The sequence below is a fragment of the Athalia rosae genome, chromosome 1 (genome assembly GCF_917208135.1).
Source record: "Athalia rosae chromosome 1, iyAthRosa1.1, whole genome shotgun sequence".
Classification (NCBI taxonomy): Eukaryota; Metazoa; Arthropoda; class Insecta; order Hymenoptera; family Athaliidae; genus Athalia; species Athalia rosae.
In genome coordinates this window covers 14669710-14693464 of record NC_064026.1, presented here as the reverse complement: position 1 = coordinate 14693464, position 23755 = coordinate 14669710, and the positions used below count along the sequence as shown (strand labels likewise).

Here is a 23755-nt window from a genome sequence, read left to right as displayed (position 1 = left end):
ATCGTGTACTGCATTTGATTAAGTCTGTGGTATGATCTACAAAAGTTTTCTGAAAATAGGCCCTTGTTCTGAATTCAAATGCCACAATGCTAAATAAAAGTTATATGCCAAACTTACGTTTCATTTCTAGTGGGATCGTAAAAAATGATTGCAAATCTAATGGTAAGACATTTAATCTGAACGCCATACTACGTCGACTGTATAGTATATTTAGTACAGTATCTCATATGGCGCCTTTATAAGCAACCGTTCGATCTTGATGACCTACACGTAGCTATCATTTACTTTACACAAAATCAAATATAATTACCTCAATCTAGGATAGTACAATTACTTACAATACTAGAAAATCGCGATAGTGGGAGACAATGCGTAAGTAATAGTGGAAGATTTTCGTTTATAAAGAAAGAATATCCGTCGATCCACGACTGAAAAGGTATTTTTTAGTCAGCTCTGACATCATTGATCAAAAAACTTCAATCTACGCTGACCTTAAAAGTTGACCTAGCTCTTCTTTCTTACTGCCTGGGTAATCTAAATTATCACAATAATTCATTTCATGATTCTAATTATTTATTTCCAAATATTAGATCTGGATATTATTTCATGTTATCTTTCATTTTCTGAATTTATGTGCCATCTAGCTTCTCAATATTACTGAATTTCTGGATCTGCTTCTAGGAAGCAAGTCAATTGGCTTTTATAACAATCGGGCTAAATAGTTCGGAATAAAAGAAACCTGTCCGTAGATTTCAGTAAAATCATTTTTGATAGAGGATTGAAGATTAAATAGTCGACGTTACGGCGCATATAGGTGATCCAGGTAAATCGTGTAAAAATTTGTATTCGGAACTTCCTAATCGCTGTTTAAATTCACATCGACGACCCAACTCGAGAGGTCAAGAATGGATTGGAACGGATATGACATATGAGTACCATAATGGCGGATTACAGCGAACTACAGTGCGGTGGTTTGGCGATGAAGGTTTTCTCCTCTTTGAGGTCCCTTCATCGCATTTTTGCACTCGTAATACATGAATCGAGTGACAACGGTTAATGGCTGAATTATCAACCGTATCTGTTGAGAGTGAATAAAGATTATCTTTATACCCTTCTCACGCATGGTGTTCTCAAGCACTACACATGATCGCGCATTTTAACGCGCGATGCATGAAGTGTCGCTGTGATTGCGAGCAGTACGAAATCAGATGTTTGAGAAATGATATTGAATTAAACAAAAGGATAATTAAAAATTACATCAATGGATTGGACCAGGATATCGTTGCTTCTGTGCGTTTTTGGATTTTTGAAAGAATTCAGACCCTCTGAACCATTTGTCACTGAATATTTAACTGGACCCTGGAAGAATTTCACCGAGCAACAGGCAAGCATATATTTTTCACTAGGAAATGTACATATCTTAAATAAATATTCTACTCATCTTCTGAAGAATGATTTATAAAACTATATATTGTCCTGAGTAGGGTACGTATCAAACTTGGCCTTAGTCATAGCATCTAAAGTATTCAGGCAACATTGCAAATATGTCCAAAAACATTCATGTTTCAGGCTTACCAGGAAATATATCCAGTAGGTACATATTCGTACTTAACAACGCTGGTTGCAGTATTTTTATTGACAGATTTTGTGAGGTACAAGCCCGTCATCATACTATGTGGGCTTGCAGGAAGTTGTACATTCATCATAATGATCTCAGCCCAAACTATATGGGGTATGGAAATTGTCCAATTTTTTTATGGTCTGTTCCAAGCAACAGAAGTCGCTTATTATACATACATCTATGCAAAAGTTAGCAAAATTCATTATCAAGAAGTCACAAGTCATGTAAGAATGGCAATATTATTGGGACGGTTTACTGCAAGCGTTGCGTCACAGCTGATAGTATCTTTCAATATGCTTGATTATGGCCAGCTCATATATCTCACAATAACAGGTAAAATATTTTTTTCTCATGATCAAATTCATTATTATTTCAGAGTGACTATTTTCAGGGACTATGGTACATATGTGACGAACAATACATAACGATTTTACTTACAGGTATTGTTACTGCAACACTGTGGACATGTTTTTTACCATCAGTGGCTCAATCTATTTATTTTCATCCACCACAAGATTCTCTACCAAGTGTCTCGTCCACACATAGACATAGAATTTCAGCAAGTGAATTAGAACTAGAGGACAAACAAATATCCAATCCTCATCAGGTCTTAGAAAATAAAAATCTTAAAGAAGTTCCTTACGAGACCCTCAGGGCTAAATTTCGAAACGCCTATCATCTACTTTGGAGACATTTTTTGTTAGCATACTCAGACTTCCACGTACTCAAGTGGTCGATATGGTGGGCTTTTGCTACCTGTGGCTATGTGCAAGTCATCACCTATGTACAATTACTTTGGCAAAACTCAATAGTGGAAGGAGGCAAGTATTATAATGGAGCCGTTGAGGCAAGTCTGACTATCCTAGGTAAGATGTTGGCAGAATTAGTTTCATAAGTAATACCATCCGTAGTGAAATCGCAATGTTATATTCCAATTTTACTAAGCAATTTCTCGTATCGATGTGTAGTTAAGTTCCAGTATTGCTCATTGTAATAGGTGCATTAGCAGCATTTGGCATCGGAAAGCTGAAACTAAACTGGCCAATGGTTGGAGAGACAATATTATCATTTTTTGCATTAATGCAAGGAAGCTTGCTAGTTATCGCAGCACAAACATACAGCCTGTGGTTATCTTACATTGCATATATCTTGTTTGGAGTCATGTATCAAGGGATGATCACGGTTGCAAGGTAAGCATATTATTATAACTGATTCCTTGGGAGTGCTTGGCATTCAATCTTTTCCAGTGTAGATTCTCAAAAACAAAATTAAGGTCGGGATTATATAACAAACCTCTATTTGTTTCCGTTTCAGCTCTGAAGTTGCTAAGAAATTATCGGAGGATAGCTATGGATTGATATTTGGGTTGAACACGTTCTTGGCCACTCTTCTGCAAAGTGCACTGACTTTTGTAGTGACCGGTGGCCAGGTTCTCAATCTGACAATCAGATTACAGGTAAGAATATCATGTCAAATTCATTTTCTTTTGATAAACGGTAATCGCGCATTCCTCTTCAGAAATAAATGAGTGCAGTTTAACACAATCTCAAGACCACTATTCAGACTCTGCTGCCATTAAACTTGTTTCCTATCATGAACTTTGTTAGTTAATTATGTCACAATAATGGAAACTGTTGATGACGAGAAGTGGATCAAACTCAGTGTTGACTGAAATCTTTTCGAGCAGTAAACCCCATGCGTAATATCTAGCGACTTCAAAAATTAGATATTACCTGGCACTACATTATGATCAATACTTATTCTAGTTCAAATCCCATCCATGGCCATAACAAGAGTTTTCTTGTTCTAGTACCTTGTTTATGGAGGATATTTCCTCATTTTGGGTGGAGCATTCATGCTGATGGCAATAATTACCATAGTGGAAAATCAGAGAATTGGTCAACGGTTTCAACTGTGGCAAGTATGTGAGGATATTCGCCGTTCATCGTAGTAGAAATTAAACTGTAACAAAACATAATATTATACAGATCTACAAAATTTTATCTGTTTGTACATTGTTATACAGTGTAGACACTGGCAACTTGCTGAGGTTCGCATAACTCACTAAAATTAGACTGAATTTTTTTTGTGGAAATGTAAATAGGTAGATTTATATTTATTGTTACTTGATCTGTCCTGGGCAATCTATTTCATAGTTAACGCATAACTTCATTTTCAAATAATAATACTTTCGATATAGGTCTGAAGAAAATAACAGGTATTAATTTCAGTATCAGGAGAAGTTTTCATCATTTTTATTATTAATGTATTGATGAGATGTTCTTATTGTTAGTCATGCCTTGTATGTACATACGTGAGACTAGTGATGAATATTTGATAGGTATGTACAGTGCGTAGTTTGTAAAAGAAAATTAATAATTTTTCTATCGAGGTTACTGGTTTGTTTATAAACATTTTAGAGTCTATCTAGTTATTGTGAAAAATGTTTCCAATTGAAATAATACTATTAGTTATAGTGTCGAATTTTCTGCATTTTTGATTATCCCAACTGCCCCAAATATACCAACGAAGAAACTTCCAACGATACCTTAGAAAAATCATCCTGTTTCTATGCAATGGCTCTAGTTTGTGCCTAATGAGACGAAGTGTCTACGAAGTGGCTCGCCGTGTGGACTGCTGTGATATAAACCGTAAAATCAATACAAAGAATCATTCGAAAAGCGGGATGATTAGCAGTTAGCGATTAATTTATGAGAATAAGAGAAAAAGCAAATAGATGAAGAGGATGCGAAAAGAATTGTCCAGATGACCCAAGGTTGGAAAGAAAAGTGTGCGCGCACCGCATTATAGATGAGAAAAAGCGTGGGGATGTACAGCGGTCCTGGCGGGTATATCCTTATAATTTTACTATTCAATAAAGATCTATTGTTATGTTCTGGTAATCAAGTCGCTAACAATACTCAAAAGAAAGTGGCAATGTCTTATACGAGGATATCTTTACTGTTGTGCGTATTTGGATTTTTCAAAGAATTCAGACCGTCTGACCCATTTTCCGTTGAATATTTCACCGGACAGTGGATGAATTTTACCAAAGAACAGGCAAGTAGATTCAAGTAATCTATGAATAAGTTTTACACGGAATTTTCAATTATTTGATTCCAGTCTGAACATTTTAAGGGGGAAATCCTGATTTGGAAGATCCAGAAAAAATCATTTCTTCTTTGTTTATTGCCTAAGTGGATGGATAAACTATCCAGGAATATATTCACAAAATCCTATCGACTCGAATCAAAGTTCGTTTTCGTCAGTATTGAATTCTCCTTCATGTAAACTAATAAAATTGTTAAAAAATTTTTGTAGATAACTTCTACGGCACGGTAAATTGATTATTTTGTATTAAAAATACACATTTTCCTTTTCAAATCTGAAAAAGTTATGCTTTTATGATTATTTATACCTTTCTTTAGTTCACTTGAAAAAAAAAATTCTGATCAGAACGATTTTGCTTTTTTTTTGGTTTCGGATAAGAATCATGAACTGCATCTTTCCCGCTAATGCCGAACTACAGTGACAAAGGGCTCATCGCTCTGCAGTTAATTATTGCATCGACTTAAAAAATTAGTTTTACAGTTAAAATACGTGAGGAAACGCCCCAAAGGTTGCTGGGCCAAATTTATCGTCGATCCGAGGTTCGCTTTAAAAAACTCAGAGCTATAAATTTGAAATAGCGATCTGAAATTTGAAAATTGTCGGATGATCAAACACATTCATGAAAGTTCTAATGTCTTTGGGACTAAGGAATTAGATATCATTCGCGAAATCATCAAATGTTGTATATATCTTCCAGGTTTATCAAGAGATATTTCCAGTTGGTACGTATTCCTATTTAACAACGTCATTCGCGGTGCTTCTGTTGACCGATTACCTTCGCTACAAACCGGTCATCATATTATGTGGTATCGCGGGAAGCTCATCAGCTATCATAACGATCTGGGGTCGTACCATACAAGATATGAAATTTCATGAAGTTTTTTTCGGTCTATTTCAATCAACAGAAATAGCGTACCTGACATACATATATACCAAAATCAGCAAACTTCACTATCAAAAAGTGACCAGTCATACCAGGATTGCGCTTTCATTGGGAAGATTCACTGCAAGTGTAGTAGCGCAGTTAATAGTATCTTTTAATCTTCTTGATTATCATCAGCTGCTCTACCTCACACTGGCCGGTATGCAAACAGTGTGCATGTGTAATTGCGCCAATTTTTATCACATACGTATATTCAACATAGATCCGATAATTTTAATCCCTAAATTAGCTTCAATATCTATTTGTACAGGTTTAGTTCTTGCAACTATTTGGGCTTTTTTTCTACCGCCTGTGTCCCAATCTATTTATTTTCATCGTTCAAAGACGTCTGAATGTGCCGAAGAATGTTTACAGTCGCAACAAACAATACAGATCAAAGCAGAGCGATGCATTGACGAATCATCCCAGACTCAGCTAAAAATCCAGACTGTGAAAGAGTCCGACGCAAATCGGGGTACTTTTGGAAAAATTAAAAATGTGTACCGTTCAATGTGGCGAGATTTTTTGCTCGCATATTCGAATCCTGATCAGCTCAAATGGTCTGTATGGTGGGCATTTGCTACTTGCGGCTATTTCCAAGTATGCAACTACATACAATTTCTCTGGAAAAATTCAATGGAAGAATCGGACAATGTTTACAATGGGCTAGCCGAAGCAGTCCTTACAGTCATTGGCAAGCAGCAACAGTTAATTTTGTGAATTTCATTTTGCATCTTACTTGTACAGCAGATATTTCAATTATTTCATATCGTTGCAGTTGCCCTGTCTATGTTTGGGATTGGAAAGCTCAATCTGAACTGGTCTGTCGTCGGAGAGGCAGTTTTATCAGTATTTGCATTAATCCAAGGTGCTGCACTCATCGTTGCATCTCAGACACAAAATATATGGTGTTCGTACATTTCTTACATTACGTTTGTAGCCTTATACCAGGCAATGATCACAGTAGTAAGGTAAGCATTTTTTTTTAATAGTTATAAAAAACGGGTAGTTAATCCTGAACTTTTCAGCTCTGAAGTCGCTAAGAACTTGTCTGATGAAAGTTATGGATTTATATTCGGTATAAATATGTTGGTGGCATTACTTCTACAAAGCTTGTTGGCCTTTGCAGTAACTGGAAATTGCGTGTTTGCTTTATCCATCCGACTACAGGTATGGAAATTTAATTCATAATTAGAATTTATAAAGATCCTATACGCCCATCATTAACGTACCCTCGAAGATATTGATGCGCGTCTCTTCCAATCTCGTATGCTAGATTTTCAAGACATGATATGGAAATCTGTTTTATTCCAAAGCTGATCAAATTTTATCTATTGGCATAAATGTTCTAATCTCTCCGTGTATAAGCGAAGATCACAGTTTTCTGTCTACGATTAAATTGTGTATGTGCTTCAGATGTAACATACATGCATGGTTGAATTCTACTTAATAATGGGATAAGGATTTTTTCATTACAGTACGTCGTCTATGGTGGATATTTTATGATTTTGGGTACAGTGTTCATGGCAATGGCAATACGTATAATGGTGCAGCAAAGTAAGCATGGTATACACTTCAAACTATGGCAACCGTCGTTCGTCGCCGTAGATAGGAACTGAATAGTAATTATGAAAAATTAGATGTAAAAAGGTGAAAAGGCAGTAAAGAAGAAAAGGAATATTTTGATTCCATCTAAATACGTGATGGAAAAAATGCGGGTGCAGAAGTAAGAAAAGCCCTTTCTGATAACAACCTTTACAGTGAAACGATGTATTTTGGCCCACTGATTACGAATTGACCTTCAAAACTGGCGCGATGTATTACGTAAGATTTAAAAAGTTTGATGTATGCTGATTTATCAATACCGATGGTATTGAAATCTATGATGATATATCCGGGGGGGCTTCAGACAAGCCAAACCACCCCAATAATTCCAAATGATTTCAAATCAATGCATATAATATTGATCGACAATCCCATTTCATTGCGCTCCCAATAAACGCCGCTTCCCCCCCTGGACACATACAAATTTTACATATTCGAACATACTTTTTTGTACGTGGACCTTAAAAGTGACATCATATTCTGAATTATTGCTTACAAAAAACTGCAAAATGTTCAGTTTTTCTTCTGACTATTTGAAATTTGAAACATCCGGTATATACACTCTGGTGCTTAAAGGTACAAATGAGTTGTTATTTATATGGTAAAGAAATAGTATTTTATTAGAATGAAATGTGTAGCCCAGTTTTAGGAAATAAAATGTATTGTTGTTTTACTTATGTGGTACATAACAATTAATGGACTACATTTATATTGTTGTATGGTGTACTAACGAATGTATAAGCTTAGAAATCTTTCTAGGCCCTGAAACTACTGAATAATGTTCGTATTAACAATTGATTCTACATGAATCACTTATAATGAAAGAGCTTATCTACAAAGGATAAGAGGAGCATTATTCGGGTCATTCCCGTCTCGTGACTTTTTAAAACACACACACGAGGATGGTTTGCCCCTTAAAACGAAAAATATTTTTGTGACGGTCGACACAATTCAACATAGTTACCTTGCAAGTCGTGTTTAAGGGACGAATTTTTGTCATAGTGTGCAAATTTATCAGCAAGTCACTGGATAACATACATCCTCAATACGAGAGATAATTTCTCCACGCATTTAACGATGCTGTAATCAAAACATCATCACTTCCAAGATTGTAAAAATACACGCTCTTGTCGTAGGTGATCGAGCTTCAAATTATCAATAGATATACATACATATGTATATAAAGATATATAATCTTTCTGTTTGTCTACCATAATCAGATTGCGGAGTGCTTATTAATAAATAATTAAGATATTAATAATAAAAGTTTAAATAGATACACCGCTACGTTTCGCTGCAGATTCATTTTTTGATGCCATACAAGATAAATATGCTTTACTTCTCAATTAAGTAGAAATTCGGTTATTCGATGCTATGATCATATTCACTTACGATGTAATGATCTATAATCCATGACTATGATAACAATGTTTAGCTTGAAATAAATTTCATTTCATAATCTCAGGTAAACTATGAGCTAATTAGAGCGTCCGGAATTCATTTACAAAAGCACACGCAAGAACTTCCCGATATTTCATCAAGTGGATTGTAATCACTCAAATTAACCAAATCGAAAAATTTCCTCCAATCCCTTATAATTTCAAAACTTATCTGCTGCGAATTCATATGCTTTTCATAAGAACAAATTCAGCCCAAAACTCGGAGCCGATATTAGAAGGGTCAGAAGTACAAAATGTTATCAATCTTTGCCCTTTCAACAAAATTTTTTGCATGCCGTGGTCGTTCAAGAGTACCGAAAATACCATGAAGATATAGAAATGATATCTCATACTTTGCTGCCACAGAAATTTTACAACCGTAGAATGTTAAATCGATTATAATATAATAATATAAATATAATTGCCACTTTGCCACTTACTTGTGGTATTAACATAATGTTAATATCTCGTCAATGACCAAACGACATACCTCGGTATTTCAGTGTTGCTGTACTTTAATAGCTTTGATTGTTGGACATGGTATTGTAGTTGGCACAAGTCTGAACTCACCATTTTGGAGAGTGTATATGTTACCACCTGGAGCACATGGTTTGATAAAACCGTTCTGTAAATACAAGAAGATATACATTAGTACTTAGATGACAGCATTTTATGAGGACAATAGCATATACATAGATTACAAAGTAGTATGTTAGTATTGCATGACAGTATCGGAATTTGTGACTCAGATGTTTTGACAATTCAATAAGGACCATACGCATTTTTTTGTGGTTTTTATATCCGTATATAGCCATATATGTATGTAAGAAGTCATTTTGCATGACAGAAAACAACTGCCTTATTTTGTCTTTCTTATTGTATCAAGACTTTCAAATCTCAATTATATAATTCCATATGTTTCAATTTAAATTTTGAATACTTATTATGACGTTATATTTATCACTATATTAGTTATTTTTAAATTTTGAATATTTGCAATGAACGAAACATAAATGCTAGCGAATAACACAATTCTTCATAGCATGAAGGGTCCAGAGCATGAATAGTGTAAGTCAAATCCATGAATGTTTTACTCTTATATTTCAATGTTCTACGTGCAAGAATAAATTGCGTTGACTATTTCCAAGGGGAATTAACATTTTATTTAAAAAATATTGAACTTGTATAGGAGGAAACAATTTGTCAAATGTAGAAAGTATGTGAACAACGGTCTTGACCTATAGAACTGATCATCGCGAGGAGACAACCCAAAATGGGGAAAATCAAAATTTTGTAAACGCTCCAATCAAAATTGCAGTCAAGTTTTCAGAATCATTTTCACCTATAAAGTAATGTAACCACTGCCTTCCACTTGTAAAACTATATAAACCCTAATATTTCTTAGCTATGCATGAATTTGTTTCACACATTAAAGTAAGCCTCAAAGATTTACACCAATCTTGGCTCTAGGCCCCCCATACGTTAGGTGATGCATGCGGCATAGTTATCACAAGCCTTGGCATCACCTGCTGTTGATTGACGTTCGCAGTTGCAGTAATAATGGTGTTTGGAGGTGGATTTTGAGCACAAGTCCGCATGTGGCTGGACCAATGAGCTTGCTGGCATGGATAATCACAGTATGCCGTGTTCCAACAACAGTAAAATAAAGCTTCATTTCCGCACAATGCACACCATTGTTTTCGTTTCGTCTCTTCAATACTTCTTAACCGCTCTTCTTCTGCTTCACGTCGAGTTTCTTCAATTGCTCTATATCGTTCAGCCTCCCAGCTCGCTTTCATTTCCCTTAATTTCAGATCTGGGAATCGGTTGAAAAAAAAACGCTCAAAAACATACTATCCTCAACTTTAGAATTCATAGAATTACTTGAAAAATTTGTTGAAACAAATTTTGAGAAATGATTTTGATAAGTAGATATTTCAATTCACCTTCACACTTGGAAGTGTGAAAAAAAACATAATTACTTACTTATTCGTACATTTTGAAGTTAGCGTACCTGTATTATGCTTCAGTTCAGCTAGATGCTGTTGATGTTGCCATCTCATTCGTTCTATCTGTAGTTTGAGATAGTGTACTGTTGCTCGTTGATTAATTTCAGAATTATCAGGATGATTTGAATCTACTTGAGCTGCCTCGGCAAGAGCTTCTACCATCAGTTGTGCCATTCGCCTAGCTAAGTCCTGACCTCCACGATGAAGCTGAGCACTGAGAGGACCTGCCTCTGGAGGTAGTAACAAATGATCACTTTCATTTTCTGTTCTATGTCCAGGAATGTAAACCATCGCATCAGGTGGACTTGCTGGAGCTTTTGGTGGGGACGGTGCTGGAATTTGAGGGAAAACTGGAGGCTTATTGAGGAAGGATTTACGTGCCTTGGACTCCTTCTTTAGTGGTTGGTGTTGGTGTTGTTCCTTAGGTTCCTGTTTAATTATGGCTGATGCTTCGTTCATTGTAAAGGAATCTTTGATTAATTTCGCTCTTTTTCCAGCCTCTGATGGAGTGTTGTTCCTTAATAAAATTGAAGTCATTACAGACTCAGCAGTATTTCCAGCATTAACAATTGTAGGAATCGAACCTGACGCAGTCATAGCTATAGCCGTTAATGAATTTGTATTAACAATAGTATTAGGAATTGCATCTGCTGTATTATTCGAGCTACATGAAGAATTAGCTATGGTGTCGGTTAGATTGGCAGAGGAATCAGTACTGATTGATCTTGATGATACACTAGCAACTGGTGTTTGATCTCTGTAAGAATTCTCATCTTGTATAGGTTCGGGTAACACTTGTGGCTGGTTGGCAGCTGTAGCCTTGGCTCGTTCCGCAATTACCTGATTAACCATTCTAGTTTTCGGTTTATAGCCTTTGGCTTGGTTTTTATTTATTTTCTGATTATTTTTTAATTTGATTTTTGATTCCGGCAGTGATTCAATATCATTTTTTTGTAATTTCTGAGATTTTTTTTCAATCTCCAATGGTAAAGGTTTCTCTTCATGTGAGGTGTCATCAACCAACTTCAAGGATTGTCTAATATCCAGTGCAATTTCATTTTCAGAACTGCTATGACCGTCACTACCCTTACTTACTGAGTGATTTTTGTTCTCTATCTGGATTTCAACACCTTGTTTTTTAATAATGTTCCCACGTTTTAATCCAGGTTTTTTGTTTTTATGAGAAATTCCATTAGCAGGTAATTTTTGAGGTTCATTTTGAAGATCAGCACGTTTACTGGACAATACTGGTTTGGATTGGTCTGTTTTAGTTTCAGTCGTGGATGGAACTAGTGGAATTCTGGCCGCCTCAATGAATTTGTCACAATCACTTTCAGAATCTTTTCTCGGTGTAGATTCATTAGCAGAATCTGAACTATTGTTCATGAGCGCCTCCCTGGTTGGAGATTTTTTCTTAAGAATCAGCGACCGTTTTCTCAAAGGTCCCTTTCTGCGTGGCGGAGGACTCAAAGATGCTGTTAAATTACCGGGCACAAAAGGGTCATAGTTTGGCAGCATTAACGTTATTTGAGATAAATCTCTGGGATTATATTGTATTTTTGGTGGTGCAAATTTGAATTGTCCAAAGGCCATTTCCAACTTGCGACAATGTCGCGTTAATTCACGGACGCATTCATCCATATCTGATTTTCGTTTGCGTGGTAATGGGACAGGAGGATCTTTAGAGTATAAGTACAGATCTCGAGGAGATACCCAAGCCCGATCATGAGCTCCAAAGAAACGTACATCTACATGACCTTGGCCATTAACTCGAGACATGGCCTTTGCTGGCCAGAAAGGAAATCCTTTCAGCTTTGCCCAGACTAGTGGATGTGGTCTTCGGCATGGTTCGACGAACCATGCTGGTTGAGGTCTAGGCAGATTTCGTGCATGTCCATAACAATCGGGACAAGCTTCAATTTCAGATACCTCTTGTCTAGCAGCTTTTATGATTTGCCTTGCAGCATTCGTTAATTTAGAAGTATCTGTGTAAACGCCACCACCTGAAAATGAAAAGATCATACTCCAACGAAACAAAGAGACGAACTATTCCATTATTACTATAAAATATACAATAATTAAAGGGTATAAAAATACGTACAAGTATTAAATACAATGCAATTATGTTGAATCCACTTGGCATCAGCCATAAAAGCTTCGGTGCTTCCATAGAGCTTTGAGCGAACGTTGGACTCTAGCAAACTCAAATCCATTGGCTTAACAACGTAATCCAAATAGTTGGGAACTTCAGTGAGATCTACTGCCTTCCAGAATGGCTCTGACTGTACAGAAGAAAGAAAAGTTGTTTATTAGTTGCAATTACTTCAATCTCCCGAGCAAGTATCATCTTGCCATTTTAGGATTTATAAAGCGTTTTTAAAGTACAGAGGTACTTTAGAAATTTTATGGCACTATGCTAGTGCGCATACCCCTGGATAATCCCGCATTCTTCCAACTACGTGTTTCAAAAGGGTACAGAGCTGCTCCACAGATAACTGTGTCATAGCAGGTGAACGTGTTTCAGCATTTTCAGCTTTTAAAATCGCAGCACACTCCCCGCAGATCCAATTCTCAGACGTTGGTGCTGGGCCTCCACCCATGCATCTACGATGCCATGAACGAGGACAGGCTGTACACTGGCTGTCAACAGCTTCTTTATGACAGCGCCAACAAAACTTGTCTGAATCACTCTTAGATCGTTTGGGTTTGTTAACTCGCTCATTTTTGTCCGCAGACAAGTCTCCTCCTTGTACACTGAAAACAGAAAATCATTCAATTCTATCCAATAATCATACAATATAATTATGCACTTTTTGATCCTATTCAATTTGACTTCCCAATTTCTATAATTTACATTTATTCAAGACCCCTTTCTTCAGATGTCAGTCACAAATTAATTCAAAACACAGCACACACTAATCCTCTCATTTCTTGACTTATTCTATCTATTCAATTCAGCTACAGTTAAGCCAAATCAAAATTAGAAAGTAATAAGAATGAAAACTCCTGAATAGTTCGATACTATTGAGTCTTACTGTCTACATGATAGCCATAAGGGCATTGCAATTATTGAGGTCAAGGACACTTTCTGATGATTGTGTTACAACTTTGAAACAAGTGGCGTATGTCATGAAATATGAAACGAAAATCATGAGCTAAAGCATCTTGTTCCGTCAAAACTTAATGGCTTCCAATGACACTATTGAGATTAAAATATGTATGACTGGATTACTAAAAACTCTAGTTGTTTACAGTCTTAATAACAGTCTTGTGAACAGTAACTCTATAAATAACACAATAATATTATGATGAGATTGCAGGAATGCAGAGGATGAGTTATGGATAAAACTAAGACTTATTACAATGCTGGAGATGAAAATATATTTACATTATCCTATGGTACTAATATTTCAAATATGTGTCTCAAACTCTCTGTGGTATACACAAGCATAAGTGTCATTCATTCTTCTAATTCTAAGTCTACAGAGCTGAAACTGGGTTCAAAATATTTGCCCTCTCTGTGGTGTAAACCCCAATGAAGACCAAATAATGAATCACATTTGTCTGACAAGCTAGTAGACAGAAAAATACGTGAAGTAAAGCACAATGAAGAGTAAGACTTGATACTGTTCTAGAACAATCTGGATCTTGGAACTTTCTAATTCTTCCTATGTATTAGGTATATTCAGTGCAAAACTCAAAACTATACTAATTCTCAAAGGTCATAGTGAATTGAATAGTGATACAAATTGTTAGAAACACCAATAGAGATTATTCGAAAAACTAGTCTAAAGATTGGTTTTTGGAATGTTTAACCAATATAAAATCGCTACAGGATGAAAGAGATCTGTTGTTCAATTTGTAAATCATATTCAAGTCTATTCTGATCAAGAAGTAATTCAAGCATTCTTTGGAAAAGGTTTATAATTTTCTTGTCAAGAATCAGGCCTATGTCGTAAAACCAAGCGAACATAAAAAAAACAGTATGTCTGTATAATAGGCTCCACCAACCTTGATATTCTACGTTTTCTCCTCCCCTCCTTAGAGACACTTTCCCCTTTTATTTCTTCTTCGGTGATCTTGAGGTCTTTGCTAACAGACAATGATGAGGATCTTGTTTCTGTGCTCCGTGTTTCGTTGGCAGGACTCTTGGCATCGATTGCTTCATCAATGTTTTGTTCCGCTTCAAGTTTACTTATTTGAAGTTTTACTGTTTCTATGTCAGTTTCCTTCCTGTTTGATTCAGTTTGCTGTTTAGCCTTGACATCATCGCTAATATTAGAATTTGTCTTTGATTCTAGGTGCTTAGTTTCATCAGTAGGTTCAGTTCTGCTTGTTTCATCTAATTTTGTCTCAGATTCATCAGCATTTGTATCCATTTCCGTAATTGTGAGATCCAACTTGTTCTGATCAACTGAGTTCTGCATTGCATTTTCTCCATTTTCCAAAGTCTCCATATTGATTACAATCATGTACCAAAAAGTATCTAAATAAAAAGAGTAAATATTATATCTTGAATAACCATAATAACTGGAAGTTTCACAAGGATTTAATTTTCCTACTTTCACATAGTGTGACGGTAAAGGTATAGTAGAGATTAATTACAATATTTGAATTGAGCATTTGATGACAGGTAACTGTATGTGAATCTATCATAAATGAGAAGATAGTTCATAACTTATGCTTTACTAACAAATAGTGGCTTTGTTAGTTGAGATTACAAACTATATCTTATGGTACCTGATTACTAAGAGTGTTGTACTATAACCAGCTAAATTATTGTTACTTAGCGCATGCTATTCCCGAATCAGTAAGCTAGCACAAAATCCAGTTGGGTTTCTGATCAAACAAGAATTAAAAATAGAATAATTAGGCATTACATCACTAGATTGTGAAAATCAATTAAATGTCTGAATAGTACAAAATTCTATGTAATAAAAAGCATCTGTAAATTGAGCATTCTGTATTGATGTGGAATGCAATTTAAACAATGCTGTGACAAGGGTAGGAAGTAGAATCTGAATCGGAGCTCGATGTAGCGGATACTGGTTCAAGAGACATACATATTTGTGTAAATTCTATCGGGAGAAAGGACTACTGTATGGATTGAAATGAACTAGCTGGCTAAGAGTCAATCCATATTTTCAGACTATCAGAACAATAGGTGGCATAACTGACAAGAGCAGGAATGGATGCTGCACTTGTGTGAAATGGTAATGAATAGAGTAGAGGATGTATTATTGTAATTGATAAAAACACAAACAGGATCTTACCAATTAGTTTACGTTCATGTACTCATCTCTAATCGACGAAAGTTCAGCAGATGACGCATCAGTCAGCAATACGGTGGTTCTCTCTTCAATAACATGCCAGGCGAAGCCAACAATCGTTGTAAAATATTAGGAAATATCTCTCTCCCTGCACCCACCACACGACGAGCGCTGAACGGGGCTTTCGGCTTTCCTTCTGAAGTTCTACCAAGTTCCCAGTTCAATTCTCAGCTCTCACTATACCTATATAATATACTAAACTAATAGGGCCATCCCTCGGAACCTACCCGAACTTTCAAGTCATGTGGTCGTTTTATCTATGGTGATGCACGTGTAGTGGTATTGTATCTATTGTATTTGTAGTTGATTATGCAAATCAAGGTAATATACACAAGTGACGTATACCATTAAAGAAGTGTCAAACCATGCATTGCACGTCAATCTGAAACCTCACAATGATATTGCTAAAGAATGTTGCCTCCTAGAATGTCCAGATTTTAGTATACGCCCTATAAACAATTAGAAATTAGTAGAATTTTTTTGCAAATTCCTATTTGTAATCAGGTGATTTATACACCCGTAAATATTCGCGCACAGATTTATTCTCTTGTTCTCAAGAGTACAAACAGCTGTCACTAAAAGATTCAATTAAACTGCACCAAAGGATATGTGACCCGAATATTTTGACAATTTACTCTGCAGAGTTGATTAAACAACTTACCAATAACAATTCAAGAAAACAGCAGCACGTAAGTTATTAATTTGAGGTTACAGCGATCTGTCAATAATGCACGTATTTTGAGTCAATGATAGTTTGTCTTGTCATTTCCAGAAAACCAACGACTAGGATAATGGAATTCGCCGACTTGATATTGGTGCCTAAAGTAGATAACGTCGTTCTCACTGATAAAAGTGATGAAACTGATAGGAATCCTAGCTTAGATGGAACGCTGTGTATTAGCGGACACCATCTCATTCTGTCTTCAAGACAGGTGGCTTCACAAGAGCTCTGGGTACTGGACCAATCTAATTTCAAGATATATTTACCGCTCAACCGTTGTAAACAACCTGCAATATGTATTTAGAATAAGGGTTCAACAAAAGATTCAATATGATATCAAAAATGTTACAGTTTCCACTTTGTGATACTGTCTCAGAATTATGATTGTTCTGAAAACTATCATCCATCTGAAATGAATGGAACCCTGATGATTTTACGTTAAAGTTGTGATGAAAATATCATCCCTACATCATGATTGTTACCATCTGGTTTCAGGACTCACTGGGTGTGAACATCACTGATCTATTTGTGTTTCAGCTATTGCACCGCAACATTGATATCATAGAGAAAAAGTCGAATAACCAAAACCCTGGAGGCAGTATCATTTTGAAGTGCAAGGATTTTCGTATTTATCAATTGGATATTAACTCTACAGAAGACTTAAATAATGTAGCTCTCTCGCTTGAAAAGCTTGCATGTCTAGGTAATACACAGGATGCATTGGGACTTGTGAATTCAAAAATATTATGGCTTTCGAGTCATCAAATTCGTCTAAAAGAATAACCATTCATGACATTTGTGGGAAAATATATCAAGCAAAAGTCTTACTATAACATAATTGCACATGTATTTTAAATTTCAGATCAATCACTGCAGTACCCTTTCTTCTATAGGCCACAATCTGTAACTAATTCAACGACACAAGTTGAAGATGGATGGACCGCATTTGCACCAGTTTCAGAATGGTCTAGGTTATTAGCAACTCATGCAGATGAATGGCGTATTTGTTACCTAAATCGTGATTACAAAGTTTGTAATTCCTATCCATCAGCAGTTATTGTCCCACGACATATAGAAGATAAAGTTATCGTCTTAGCTGCCAAGTTTAGAGATGGTGGCAGATTCCCTGTTCTGTGCTACAGACATGAAGGAGGGGTACAAAATCTTTACACTGAATGAATACGATTCATTGCTATAATACAATACCACTACTTTTTATTACAGAGTATTCTGATGAGAAGTAGTCAGCCAATGTCTGGGACCATAGGGAAACGATGCAAAGAAGACGAAAGACTTCTGAACGCGGTATTAGGGCCAGGAAGGAGAGGGTTTGTCAACTTATATTTAAGTAGTTCAATTATTATCAATGAGGTACAACTAACTCACAAGATAATGAACTGATATCGATACTGTTGAAAAAGATTACAGAAAAGTTGTTGTTTTCTTTGTGTTAAAGATCTAGAAGCACTATGAAAGTTTTTAACACTGTCCTGTTAAAAAGCGATTCAAAATTGGCAAATCAAGGCAATTTTTATTGCCTTACAACAAATTCGAATGACACTAGTATTACTGTAGATATTTTTCTAGATACATTGTCGATACACGGTCTGTAACTCAGGCTCAGGCAGCTAGAAATCGAGGGGGTGGCACAGAATCAGAAACTGCTTATCCACAATGGCGCAAGGTTCACAAGCCTGTGCCACGTTCAGCGGACTTAGCAGAAAGTTTTTGTAAACTGATTGATGCTTGCAATGATACGAAATGCTCCACATCGCAGTGGCTTTCTCGACTAGAAAGCAGCGGTTGGCTGACTGCAGTCCAAACTGCACTCAACGCAGCCTGCGTAGCTGCTCAATGTCTTCATCAAGAAGCTGCAGCGGTCTTAGTCCATGGTAGGTAGTCCCAGCTCTGAGCTTTTTGTAACTGAACACCCATACACATTTATGGATCATGTAATATCTGAATAATTATTAAACAATAGCGCTCAATGGTGGTACCTCATAAAAGGAACTGTCAATGCCATTCATTATGTTCATGGTGGACAGTTACTATTGTTCTATTAGAACATATATTAAGTTATATATTTGAACTTAGATAAACATTGGGTTTTCATAGGTGGTGCTGGCAGAGACTGTACCCTTGTTGTGACTAGTTTAGCCCAAGCAATTTTGAATCCTGACTGTCGGACTGTCAGAGGTTTGCAAGCTTTAGTCGAACGTGAATGGTTGCAGGCTGGTCATACCTTCTTTAGTCGCACTCGTCATGGCCCTTATCATTCACCACATTCGCAAAATCCATCACATGCTCCAACCTTTCTACTTTTTCTGGATTGCCTTTACCAACTTCATCATCAATTTCAGTTCAGTTTTGAATATACAACAGATTTGCTTATCGAGCTTTGTAGACACGCCTATTGTTCGAGCTATGGAACATTCTTAGGAGATTCAGAGGCGGAACGTATTCGTTTGAGATTGTCTGAAAGAACGACTAGTCTGTGGTCCCACATAAATCAGCCAGAGTCTTTAGAAAAATGGTTGAATCCACTCTACGAACCAAATCCAGGGGTTATTTGGCCGAGTGTCGCACCAGTCAGTATAGAATTGTGGATGGAACTCTATCTCGGTCATACGTCAGCTGCACCTTGGGATGGCATACTTGCATGTGCATCGCACATCAAAAGAAATCACTCAGCAGTTAGAAAAATTGCTCATCAGTTACAATCACAGATAAGAAAAGGAATCGAAGAGCTCAGCTCCCAACCGGATTCTTCCTACCAGACAGAGGATGTAGAAGAGCATATTCAATTAGCTCAGTTGAATTTGGAATCTCAGAGCACTTGATGAAGATAATATCATCAAAGTCAACGACCTGAATTATTTGGAAAGCATTGTTTATCCAATTTCTTCTCCTACTTAGATATTCTGGCACATAGGACAGAGCAGAATTACAATATCAGAGTCAATAATATTGTGATAAAGTAACCAGTTTATATTCCTTTCCATCTATTGTCCTATGATTAACAAATCTGGTAAATCATTGTACCATATTGTACCAATAAATGTGTGGCTGTGCACGAAGGTACGAGCTCTTATACATTAACAAAGCCACGAAAATATAAGAAGATCCACTAGGTGCATAGTATTCTTGTTACTTGGTATTTGTAAAATAAGCTACAAGGTACTAAAACTTATTTATTCCGTAGCACGATCACATGAATATCATGTTGCGTGGATTAAAAGTTGTCAGTCTGATAAAAACTAATGGAACAAACTCCATTGTATAAACATAATCAAATCATTCAATCGCCACTACATAATCACTGATTTGATACTACAGCTATACTCATGTGCTATCATATTTTGAGTAAGCTCAAGTTTGAAAACCTACTGTCACATGTTTATGAAGTTCAGTATAATTTATATATGTAGAGTAAATAGTTGTTGTAAAGATATATTGTTACCAACAAAATCTTATACTAGTCGTGTACTGAAATATTTATACCACACGACCATTTGTAAATCCAGTTTATTCAAATGATTGTCTCTTATACCATGTACGTACATAATCTCTATTATGTACGTTACGAGGTAATAAATGCCTGCATATAGATGTATGCACGATGCAAATAAATTATGTCTACATTTTTCGCCCTTGCTCTGTACAATATCTACTTTCAACGGCTCTAACACCTGCAGATTCAATAAGAGACCAAACCATGCATAGAATGCTTACAATTATGACGCGCCATGTTCTAGGCAACCGAACTTACGACCATCAACTTTTCAAAGGAGCGTAAATTTAATTTCTCGATGAGTCACAGAGATTCGAAAATTGGCGAAAAATTATAAGATTCGTAGAAGTTTAGTAGTAGTGGTGTTCTCGAGAAAATTTCCATCCGTTATTTTTCGCTTTGCTTGTATAAATTTAATGGTAATTTCAAAGACCGCTTTCATTGCATGCGATCCATTATGTCTCTATATGTATACCCATGTATACCTAACAATTTAGTAATTATCCTGGAGAGAAATCCCATACATACAGGTATACTCGCACGGTGTAGAAAGGTAGATTTAGTAAGGTCGTTCGTGAAAAGTAGTGGTTTTGCTTGCATGAACTGACCGTGAATCCATGCTTTAAAATCTTTTGTGCTATTTGAGTGTTCATCTCTCTCAAATACGGACGCGAGGGTGGTTTTGGCCGAGTGCCTTGCCTGAGAAACCTCACAGGGCTTGGAATTTTACCGTTACCCGAGAAGGACGGTTAGAGGGGAGGGAGGAAGAAACGGCAGGTGTTCACGCACAAAGAAACTAAAAAGAATTTTTGGACGATCGAGTACAAAACAAGATTTCGAATAAAACAATTACGGATCTTATATTTTAACGATACCCTTATATTTATTCATTAATGTTCAACAAACACAAGCTTGCAGCTGCCGCGTTTTCTCGGACGCATGTTGTAATTCTAGGGGGTCACCTTAGTTTGGCTCTGAATCAGTGCTTCGGTCCAGCATCCTTGGATGAGTGTGGATCTAGTCACGAATAAAGAATCGAAACGTGGACTGAACTCAAACTCATCCAAGGCCACCGGACAGCGGTCTCCACTATCCTCTTCATTGACTAATTACGAATTTAATAACAAACAGAAGGTACAACTCATCGCTCAGCCACAGCCTCCTGACGCCGGAAAGGCAGCCTTCGAAATGATGCGCGTTTAAAAAATCGCGTTACTTGAGAGGAACCTGGTGGGGATGCGTATTTCTGGGAGAGGGGAGCACGAACTGAGAGGGGATTTGGGTCCTACCCCCTCTTTCTTTCCTTATAATACCCATTTCCCAATGACAGCAGGTAAACGAAATTCATTGGTCTATACATAGTATAGTAAGTTGAAGTCAGTGCCTTCAGAAACTCACTGGCGATTCAAAATGTGAAGATGTATTAGTACCAAACGACTTCGACTCATTGGACTGATTTGATTTACCGAATATCAACTGGTTTTTTTTATAAAAATCGAATTGTCCTTAATTCCAGAACGAGTTTCCGAGTTCGGGCAGTGCGGGAACAAAATGACTGCGGATATCTCAAAATATCTTTTTAGTAGAGAATTTTTATATTACATTGTTCTACCGCCTACCACCGCGATACTGTACCATGAACGTATGAAACGAAAGCTATCATAGCATAAATATTCTTGCGATGCGTTTTTCTCTACCAAAATTAGTTAGATTGAGAGGCCAGATGAAACAGTTTTAACAATGACAAACTAAAATAAAAATTATTCTTGGAATAAAATAATTACATCGCACATTGGATGAATTTTAGTTACAATATTTTCGAAGAGAAATAGACAAACTGTACTACTGTCAGCAACAACAAAAAGCAACGTTCTTTGTCTCTATAAATGTTTATGTCAGAATAACAATCAAATTTGTCAGATGATCAGCTTCCGTGCAATGTACTCGACATTATTTGAAATTGTCTTTGATAATCATAGTTAACCATAACCATAATCATTATATTTACATGTGATGAGTGCAGTGTTAATTATGTGAGGTACATTATTACCAACACTATAACAAAGCATGTCACAACCATACCGGCAACTAATATTAATCCATCTTGTCGAGCTCTCTGCTCAATAAGTCTCATAGTAGTGTTAGAGAGTCCTAGAGTGTTTCCGATATCAACAAGTCTTTTATGAGCACCCTTGAGAGTAGATCTTTGAGATCTTAACCCATCTAAAATCCCACTACCATGCTGAATCAAGTCGTCTACACCATGGGTGGCGTTTCGCAAACTGGAGTGATGTTGAAGATTGTGATCTATCATTATGTCTATTTGATCGTTGGGAGTAAACTGTTGAGACAATAATGCTTCTCGTTCGATTTCCTCTTTTTTTCGGCGCATAAGTTGACTTCTCCATGAGTTTAAAGCAGCACATAGATGACGTGCGTCATACTTCAATTGATCAACTCGCATTTTGGCATTTTGTCTCTGTGATACAGGACCTTTCATACACAGAATATCGAGTCGTTCACAATTGCTGAAATAAGAACCAGTGATAATTAATTAGATTTATGAAATAATTTGAAATTCTCTGTACAAGGACTGAAAATCTCATAAAAGAATAAAAAGACTAGCCTGATTGCTGTCACTCAATATTGGGCTCTTTGGTATCAAAATAATGAGCGAGGTAATTTTAAATTTAATCTACCTGTTGATCAGATTTATCTTTGACTGTATGTCATACTCAATTGCTTGGAGATCTAAATCTGAATGTTTTCTTTCCAATTGAGAAAACAAATGTTGGGTTTCCTGTACTAGTTTATTGGTCTGATGATATAACGCCTCCATACTTGACTAAAATTCAGTCTTTGAAATAAATCCCTTTGAAAATGAATGACGTGTAGCAAATCCGAGCCGAGCCAAACCTCGGAACTTGCGCAAAGCCGCCTGTCCGAATGCGGGGTTATTATTGTGGATTAATAACCTAGAACATTTGTCGATCACAATCACAGATTTAATTGCATAGCCTCCTTCTTAGGGAGAATTAATTCGGTTAGATATACTTTAAATAACTATCACTTTCGTGTCGACATGAATGACTAATTTGCAAATAGGTAATCAGCATGTTTTGGTTAGATGTATGGTACACGTACGATAATCAACCTCGCAACTAATCTACACCTCTTTGCTTGCAGAGTATTCACAGGTTTACAACGGTTCAACAATTTTATCCTCAACTTTTCTCAAATACAATAAACCGAATCGAACAATAATCGACACTCTTGACGGCGCAAGGTTTGTAACGTGGACGTCATGTGTCACTTCATTGAAAAAACGAGGGTGTGAGGAAGTGATTCTGCTGATTGGTCCCGCCATTTTCGGAAAAACTTCCGGAAGTTTTGAATTTGCACCAGTAGATGCACCGCAAATATTGAAGCGATTGAACATCTTCAGCCGTACGTTTTCAGCGTTTTTTCAGCGCTGAATGAAGTAAA

The 23755-nt window shown here is 36.5% G+C and overlaps 5 protein-coding genes across 12 annotated transcripts; 3 read left to right on the top strand and 2 right to left on the bottom strand.

The window, feature by feature from the left end:
- The first annotated feature begins 773 nt into the window (after window positions 1-773).
- Window positions 774-5014, top strand: LOC105690498 (thiamine transporter 2). Of its 2 annotated transcripts, none has more exons than XM_020854896.2 (7): window positions 774-1384; window positions 1570-1954; window positions 2062-2442; window positions 2619-2811; window positions 2936-3077; window positions 3432-4470; window positions 4745-5014. In XM_020854896.2, exons 1-6 carry the CDS (start codon window positions 1262-1264, stop codon window positions 3570-3572), a joined length of 1365 nt encoding a protein of 454 aa, XP_020710555.2. In that variant the 5' UTR covers window positions 774-1261; the 3' UTR covers window positions 3573-4470; window positions 4745-5014. The 2 variants fall into 2 exon arrangements, with proteins under 2 accessions (XP_020710555.2, XP_012263713.2); XM_012408290.3 differs by having other exon boundaries at window positions 792-1384; window positions 2062-2487.
- LOC105690445 (thiamine transporter 1-like) lies at window positions 4477-7932 on the top strand. Of its 4 annotated transcripts, XM_048660300.1 has the most exons (7): window positions 4477-4681; window positions 5430-5454; window positions 5638-5814; window positions 5926-6348; window positions 6433-6625; window positions 6683-6824; window positions 7133-7932. In XM_048660300.1, the coding sequence occupies exons 1-7, from the start codon at window positions 4559-4561 to the stop codon at window positions 7271-7273; spliced, it is 1224 nt and encodes a 407-aa protein (XP_048516257.1). In that variant the 5' UTR covers window positions 4477-4558; the 3' UTR covers window positions 7274-7932. The 4 variants fall into 4 exon arrangements, with proteins under 4 accessions (XP_048516257.1, XP_048516258.1, XP_048516256.1 ...); XM_048660301.1 differs by lacking the exon at window positions 5638-5814; XM_048660299.1 differs by having other exon boundaries at window positions 5430-5814; window positions 7173-7932.
- On the bottom strand, window positions 7903-16163 carry LOC105690609 (protein kinase C-binding protein 1). Its single transcript, XM_012408559.3, has 7 exons — window positions 15981-16163; window positions 14719-15193; window positions 13137-13461; window positions 12809-12989; window positions 10713-12710; window positions 10225-10514; window positions 7903-9323 (listed from the first exon to the last, which is right to left on the bottom strand). The coding sequence occupies exons 2-7, from the start codon at window positions 15177-15179 to the stop codon at window positions 9198-9200; spliced, it is 3381 nt and encodes a 1126-aa protein (XP_012263982.2). The 5' UTR covers window positions 15180-15193; window positions 15981-16163; the 3' UTR covers window positions 7903-9197.
- A 219-nt stretch (window positions 16164-16382) lies between these two features.
- LOC105690670 (myotubularin-related protein 9) lies at window positions 16383-20388 on the top strand. 2 transcript variants are annotated; one of them, XM_012408688.3, is made up of 7 exons: window positions 16383-16726; window positions 16791-16990; window positions 17296-17461; window positions 17621-17913; window positions 17983-18086; window positions 18346-18650; window positions 18874-20388. In XM_012408688.3, exons 2-7 carry the CDS (start codon window positions 16829-16831, stop codon window positions 19596-19598), a joined length of 1755 nt encoding a protein of 584 aa, XP_012264111.2. In that variant the 5' UTR covers window positions 16383-16726; window positions 16791-16828; the 3' UTR covers window positions 19599-20388. The 2 variants fall into 2 exon arrangements, with proteins under 2 accessions (XP_012264111.2, XP_012264110.2); XM_012408687.3 differs by having other exon boundaries at window positions 16384-16726; window positions 16810-16990.
- A 722-nt stretch (window positions 20389-21110) lies between these two features.
- Window positions 21111-23674, bottom strand: LOC105690518 (Golgi SNAP receptor complex member 2). Of its 3 annotated transcripts, none has more exons than XM_048660313.1 (3): window positions 23324-23674; window positions 22969-23244; window positions 21111-22797 (listed from the first exon to the last, which is right to left on the bottom strand). In XM_048660313.1, exons 2-3 carry the CDS (start codon window positions 23106-23108, stop codon window positions 22299-22301), a joined length of 639 nt encoding a protein of 212 aa, XP_048516270.1. In that variant the 5' UTR covers window positions 23109-23244; window positions 23324-23674; the 3' UTR covers window positions 21111-22298. The 3 variants fall into 3 exon arrangements, with proteins under 3 accessions (XP_048516270.1, XP_012263757.1, XP_048516269.1); XM_012408334.3 differs by having other exon boundaries at window positions 23414-23671; XM_048660312.1 differs by having other exon boundaries at window positions 22969-23674.
- Between the last annotated feature and the right edge of the window lie 81 nt (window positions 23675-23755).